The 7,970-nt window shown below is 35.7% G+C and overlaps 1 protein-coding gene across 2 annotated transcripts in view; it reads left to right on the forward strand.

The window, feature by feature from the left end:
* PHACTR2 (phosphatase and actin regulator 2) overlaps positions 1–7,686 on the forward strand; it is a 144,098-nt gene extending 136,412 nt beyond the window's left edge. For both annotated transcript variants that reach the window (XM_018053285.1, XM_018053286.1), the window contains one exon: positions 1,018–7,686. In XM_018053285.1, the coding sequence (XP_017908774.1) occupies positions 1,018–1,033 (16 nt within the window). In that variant the 3' untranslated portion in view covers positions 1,034–7,686. The remainder of the gene's footprint in view (positions 1–1,017) is intronic.

The raw sequence follows: 7,970 nt of genomic DNA on the forward strand, positions 1-7,970 counted from the left end.
AGCAGGAAATTAATTTGGAGTCTGGGCAGATGAACATTAGATTTTACTTGAACAAATGAACATGAGAATAGGCAAGATAAGTGAAATACCAAGTAGAATTGCATAATTGTGGAATCACAGAAGTAGGCTGAAGAAGTGAATCAGATAAGGGCTTCTGGAGAAGATGGCTTTTAACTTTGATCTTAGATATGAAAATATATATGGAAAATGAAGGGAGTGATTGCAGTATTAGAGAGGAACATGTTCAAAAGCAGAGGGCTACAAAATCACAAGGACTGTTTAGGAACTCTCATGGAGGGGCATGAATCCAGCCAGCTAGCTAGCATGCTGTTAGTATCGTTAGTAATTTCAGCAAAAGGTGGTGAAGGCTTGAATGAATCCAGAGACAGGCAGTTGGGGCAGGACTTGGTGACTAATGAGATGTGGAGGGTGAAAGGGAGAACATTGCAATCTTAGGCTTCTAGACTGAAAGTATTTTTAAAGGTATAACATTTAACAAGATAGAAAGCATAAAGGCAGGTTCACAAGGAAAGATAATTTGTTGTATACATGCTTAGCATGTTGCCTGTGGAACATTTGTAAGGAAATGCCTGGGAGGTGTTTGAAAATTCAGGTATAGAAAGTACATTTGGAGTCTTCAATGGCAAGTGAAGAGAAGCTGAAGCTAGTGAAATTGTCTACATGATGGTGTTTTCCTTTTTGTAATGACAGTTCAGGTGTAACCAAATCCTTTGTGAAACATCTCACTTTGTTCAATATAGGTTAGAACATGACCCTCAAGATAGTGATGTTTTTGTGTATTGATTACTCTCTATCTCGGATGATAAAACCAGCATCTTTTGCAGAGCTGTCTCTGTTTTCCCACATGACATGTATAATAATCTTCTGTTATGACAGTAATTTATTAAGAGAACAGTAATTTGGTTGGGGATGCTAAACATGATTGTACCATATTCACGTCACTGAACAGAGTTGTGTTTCTCTACCACATCACAGAGTTTCTGTTTCGTATTTCAGGTTTCATCGTCCATAATGAAGCATGAGACTGTTGGGAAACAGACTGATCATCTTGCGGGGAAGCCTCGCTTCCTGAAAACCTGATATTGCACTGGGATTTGAATGTATGTGTTTCTGTTTAACTTGTGGTGAAGGAAGCGTGTGGAAAGTGCTCCCCACTTGTACAGCCCGGGTGGGCCAACAAGCAAAGGGGATGGTTCAGCATCCCGGCTGTTCAGCGACCCTGCTATCCAGCATGTGGATTGATGGTAAGGGACACCATGTTTATGCCAGTTATTCTTCATCAGGAGTTTTAATCAAAGAAGATGAGCAGAAGACAATCGCTGTTGCCAGAAAACCACATTTGAGAGTGTGGGTTAAAGAATGGGGAATGGAATTTCTGAGCACTGGAAAGGGTTGTGGGGGTGGGGGGGGAGGGGTGATGAAAATCAGAAAGCAAGAGAAATACTTCATTACGTTAATGAAAAAAGGAAATAGAAGCATAAATGTATTTTTGAAGAGGCTTTGGGTAATTGAGAACTTATTAAGGAATTTGGGAGTTTAATCACTGAATGTGGATTTCTTAGACCTGATCCCAGAAGAATATTCTTGTTTCACCATTATATTGGTACAGCGTAGTACCATTATTTTCTTGTCATTGTGCCAGTGAATCCAGTTGCCAGAAATAAGTTTGAGTGTTTTCATGTATCTTTTTCTTAAATGCAAGAGGCTTTTACTGACTCTAATAAGCATGCTTACCCAAATTTTGTTGCATGCTTCAAGTAGCATAGCTATACATACACACTTTACATTCTTTTAAATACTCCTTACCTAACATACCAATCTTCCACAAGGATAACAGGACTGGGAATCAAGATGTAATGTGACCCTATAAATCTGTAGCAAGCTTTAGAAACGAATCATTTGGTCTTTCCCTAGCTTAATTATCTCCAAAGTTGAAACAGTCCTACTTGATTTAAGGAAGATACTATCTACAATCATGGCACCTTTTTAAAAAGTCTGAATCCAAAGTTAAACTTAAGCAAAATACAGGTGTTCTGCCAGCAGTTGGCTCTGAATGGGAATGGAAAGAACTACTTAGTTTTCATGCTGCATTAAGTTGGATTGCTGCTATTAAAAAAAAATAAAGCACATGGATTAAAAAAAAAAAAAACTCACCCAAAGACTTAAAAGAACAGAAAATGTCTGCTAAGTTGTTAAGTAAGGAGAACCTCGTTTGGTATTTTAAGAGTCTGCAAATTGCATCCATAAATACAGAACTGACTTTCAGTACAAAAGGATCAGTGAATCAAAGTTACGAAAGATTTCCCCATGAGCCTACAGTCAATATTGTTTACATTAAGAAGCCATTATTGTCATCTTGCTATTTTCCATGGAGTCATGGGCATAGCGTGGCTTCCGCTCCCAAGTACCTATGACCACGTGTAAATACTACCTTGCATCTAATTGTTCTTTCACAATTATTTTGTGCCCCTTTGGTTAAAAACACATGTGATGTAGAACAACAAGACAGGATCTAAACAGACTATTTTATTCTTGGAGTTTGGACTACGATTTTCTGAAGTGATTCTGGTTCATTGTATGGAAAACTGTAATTTTCTATTCAACCAAAAGCAAACATTTAATCTAATGGGTAAATGTGGGTCCTGCCACTCATTTATATTTTAAAGAATCACTTAAAATTGGATTTGTAAGAAATAAAAAATGTCATCCCACTTGGCCTATTACAAAAAGCCAGGACCATTTCTAACTAAGAAAAGTAGCTGGCATCATTGCATCTCTTGCTGTACAGAGCTGTGTGCATTAATACAATAAACCTAGAATTTTGCACTATTGTCATTTCTTTGATAGAATAACTTATTTTTGCTTTGAAAAAAATTTTCTGCATGTCCTAGTGTCTTTAATCTGGTTGAAATTTTGTTCATTTCATAGTGTTTAAATCCAGCCATAGATATTAACTATGTTCCAGGTTTTTTTTGCTGAAGTCATGTTTTTCCTTTTGTATTGTTTTATTGTCATTTTAGTGTCTTAGGAAAAATACCAAGGCTTATAATGTTATTTTAATTTTCTATATTATAATCCTAGAACACTGTTTTGATTTCTAGTCACAAGGCTCCTATAAAAATGGCAAATATAAGACATTTATCACTGTTTTATCACTCAAGATGCATGTCATAGAAAGTCTCTATTTGGTTGATAAAAGGAACAATTTTTTCCCCCTAGCAGTACATGTGATATAATTTTTTATTCCCTATAGTGAGATGCACTTAGTACAAAAAATAAGACTCTGAAAAAGAAAATGAGATTCTGGGTCCTCAATATATTATTTTCCTTCTGTGATATGTCAGATTTATGAACTACCCATACTTTCTCTTCTACTGATTGATGTGTCTAGGGAAAAGTTTTAAACTTTTCTCTTTTTTTAAGAAAATTTAAAAGTAAAAAAAAAAATATTAACCACTACTAGTTTAAGAATTGAAACCATGAATTATTTCATTGGGATAATCCTTTAAATAAAAAGAATGGAAGGATTATGAGCTAAGCTACATTCACAGATGAAGCTCTGTTTTAATAGCTAGTTTTAAAAGGCAGAAACACTGCATATCCACATCAGCAGCCCATCCAGAGGTCTCTTGCAAAGCAGCTCTGAAAGGACACAAGGATGTGGACCAGCCGCCATAGAATTATGTATCAGCCTAGTGCCAGCATTTCTGCAATCCAGCCATTAAGCTGTGGTTCTGTAAAAATAAATGTGTGTGTGTGAATTGGGTTGTTCCAGTACAGAATCAGGGTTTTTCCTATTTAATATGTGACATTAGGCTGACATAGAAGTAAGTGCTTTTTCTGAGTCCCTGAGATATGATTAAGGAAGAAAAACAAGTCCATCTCCAGAAAAGCTCAGGCACGAAAGAACTAGACAGACTAGTTTGGTTTTGTAAAAACCAAAGTGGTCATTTCCATCTTTTTTAAAATAGAGAAAATGAACCTTAACGTTAAGGTAATAAGAAGATGCCATGAGCTTTAGCATTATCTTCATGGTCTGACAAAATTAGTTCTCTGACGATTAGTGTTAATTTTAGGCAGCCTTGCCTGATAATTTCCTACATGTGTGAAATAGCTTGCATTTTTTTGTTGTTGTTGTTCAATATAGTTTACCTTTATGATAATTCCTAAAATCCATAGTAGAGAACTAGTTTGGATATTTGAACAGCTGTTTCAAATTGAGGGGGGAAAAAAACACATTCTATCTGATTTATCCAGAAAATTTGACTTTCTGCTTTCATTTTCATATCCTATATTAGCATATTGATTGAGATCACTTATCTTTCTCTTACATTAGTAAATATATTGTGTTAGGAGAAACTTGTGAAATGTCAGTGAAAATCTTTTTAAGGAAATAGAGGAACTGAATACACTCCTTAATAATCATCAAATTTTGAAAATGAGGATAAGTCCTTAAAACTCATAACTCAAGTTTTACAACCTGTGGTTAATTCAGTGCTGCATTGGCACTTAAAAAAAAAAAAAATACAATAGCTTACACCTAAAAGAGAAAAATCTGCACTAATGCAGATATCCTAATGTGTACCACATTTTAACACAAAATAGGCTTTGTATTTATCCTTAATAGAAGCAGACACAACTGTCGCAAATTATACTGCTTTCACAATAGAAGAAAGCAACCTTGTCTGTCTCATACAGTGTCTCCACATTTAAACAGCTCTTCAGAAACGTCAGAGTACTTCTTTAAGTGGTTCCAGCAGCACCTTTTACATCTAATGAGAAATCTTCAAAGGAGGTAAGATGGAATCAAGCTAGTATAAGACATAAATTTATGTCATTTCATCAGTATGGTAGCCTTAAACATTCCTAGATACAATCATATTATGAAGCCTAACCTTACTAATGAAAAAATATATATTTTGAGACAAGAATTAATTTCTTCACATGGTTAGAGAATGTTATAAGCACTAAGGAACCACTAAGATAACGACTTATTTACAGAATTTTCCCTTGGCCACTTGAACCAGCTAGTCTTCCACTGTTGCGTGTTTAAGTGTCTGTCACAGTACTTCACTTGCCAAAGCAGAATGAACTTTTCCAGCTGAACTATTTCCTAGAGGCGAATGCAACAGCAAAAGTAATCATCAAATTAATAGGACCATCTTTCTGAGAGAGAGCACATCTCCAGATAGAGGACACCCAATTTTCAAAGAGCAGCATGAGGTGCTATTATAATTTGTTAGTGATCAAAGGGTGGTAGAAATAGGGTGGAATACTCCCAAACCATTCTCATTTTCACTTTTGTTTACTTTTTGTAACCAATAAGCTTAAACTCTTTGTGGAAATGGCAGACCACCAGTAGCATTTCTAGAAAACAACCCCAAAATAGTCCACTTGTGCTTTTTTGAAGACAGTCATCCCAAATTAAGAAACCCTATTGTATAGACTGTAAGATTTCTGGCACCAAAAAAAGAGAGAGAATCCTATAGCAGCTATTTGCATTGGAGGCCAGCCCTCAATGCAAGGGTCATTTTTTAGCCATGCTAGGATTTACTACAGAAACAATGCCATTTAGCTGGCATAGCTGTGCATGTAAGCAGAGCACTCCATCCGTGTTTCTCAGTAGGGCTGCTGCTGGCCTTTGAGCTGGGCAGTTCTTTGTTCTACAGAAATGTCTCACGCGTTGCAAGATGTTTACCCTCCCAGGCCCTTGCTAACTAAATGCCAGTAGTATGCCCAACTGTTGTAAATACTAAAAGTAAAAAGCCCTCCCCCATGTTCAAATGCCCTCCTGGGAGGGCAGTGCCACCTCCCTTAAATACCACTGTCTACTGCAATTTGAGGACACAGGAAAAAGTGTCTATCTCAAAACCTCATCTTGACTGCCTTGCATTTCTTTGGGCCCTGAATCATTTTTCCCTGTCATTTTTCTTGCCTTCCGCATCTAGCCTTCTGATGGCAACTTTAGTTTTCCAGTTCTTCATGGAGAAGGTTATTGGGTAGGCTTGGCAGTTCCAACAGGCATCATCACTTGGTTAGTCCCTGTATGTAAAGGACAGAGTTCACATGAAGCACACTTTTTTTTTTTTTGCCTCACAATTTTACCTCACAACTACACTGTTGGTTGTAGCCCTAGTCAGTGTCATGAGGATCACTGCATGGCTTAACCACAAACACGACTGCTAACTATCCACACATAAACAAAACTGGTGGTCTCTGAAAATCACCATTTAGGTTTCACCTAGTAAGCTGCATCCCATGAGTTCCTAAACAGTCTCATTTATCCTGTTAAAGAAGCATTTAATTGACACGCAAATGCTTGCATTTCCCCTGCAGAGACAGTCATGCAGTTTAACTTTTAGATCTGTGAATACTAAATTATGAAGGAAAGAAGGGTGAGCTCTGGATTGCATGCATATTGTCCTCCATACTTCAATGACAGTCATTCACAAAACGAGTTTTACCTGGGGGAAGTATTATTATATTAACTATACATAAACATACTTGTTCTCTTTGTAACTTTTTATCATCAAAACTGAATGATAAATGTGTCTTGAAATAATTGGATGAATTGTGACTAGTGGATCAAATTAAGTCAGCTACTATAATTTTTTTTCAATATGAAAATTTCTTAAATCTTTTTTGAAGCAGACTAACTCAGCCAATAAAAGTGGTTGTATTGTGAACTTTAAGATGGTGCTTAAGAATTCTTGTTAAATACCAATTTTTTTTTTAAGAATAAATTGAAGGGAGTAAATGAGGCAGAACGCCACTCCACCCTCAGGTCAATTTTGTGCTGTGTTAAAATGCCAATAACATTTGTGCCACTTGCCAGTTTGGGGGGCTTTTCCCTTACTGGATATTTTGTTATAGTTTGACTATATTACATTGCTTAGAGAGCTTCCACATGAAGAAGTCACCATGGCAGTGCTAACTAGCATTCATAAACAACCTGAATGAATCTAGGGTCAAACCACTTTCATCACTAAAAATAGAGGCACTAATTATTTATTTTTATTTTTAAAAATATTTCTTCTGTGGCTTAGAGATGTGCCAATGCATTCAAAACATTCTGTACCAATTTCACCAGACTGAGTACCTACTAAAAATTCAACCTAGTCATTTTTTTTTCTACGTAACAGTGAGGTTTAAATAAAGAACTATATACATTCTTCTGTTATTTCAAGCTTTGGTGAAAGTGATAAGAATGGTAAGCTGTGATCGTTATCAGGCTGACTGATTTCTAATTTCCAGTGAGTGATCTTACCCTACATATTACACAGGTATAATATCTGTGACTGTAAATAACTGGAACTGTATACTGATTAACATGACAGTTTCTCTTTTTTGTGTGTTGTTCTGAAACCTGTACTGTATTATAGTATGTGGGTATAAATATCTACAAGTATACACACATATGTATATGTAATTCCACTATTGTAACCTGAAAGAAAGACTATGTATTATCTTTTTTATTCTGTATTGGTGTTTGTGTTATTTAAAATGCAAAATTATGCTCTGTGTAGTTGTATGATATTATAGTATGCTTTGCCGTGCACAATTCCAAGTGCCTTAGAACATTGTTTAGCTTTCTTAAGTATATATAAATGCATATATGTATAAAATTGGGAAAAGTTACCTCAATAAAATCATTGGGAAATCCCAGCTTTAGTTTGTTCCAATTTCTGTTGTATTCAGACAGGGCTCAGTATTTCTAAATTAAAAGCTCAGAGTCCATACCTGTAAAGCAAGAATAAGATAGCTTTTCTAATTGCCTGTAATTTCAACTCCACCTGACTTAAAACTTTTTGTATGCAAGTCCTCATGGTTTGTACCTTTAATTAAAAATATCTGTCTAAAGAATTACTGCTTTAAACAGCAACTTACAGTTTATTTTTACATTTTATTTAAAAATAAGCTGTCTTTTTATGTCTGTCTTTTTGACATCT

This window comes from Capra hircus, chromosome 9, assembly GCF_001704415.2.
Source record: "Capra hircus breed San Clemente chromosome 9, ASM170441v1, whole genome shotgun sequence".
Taxonomy (NCBI): domain Eukaryota; kingdom Metazoa; phylum Chordata; class Mammalia; order Artiodactyla; family Bovidae; genus Capra; species Capra hircus.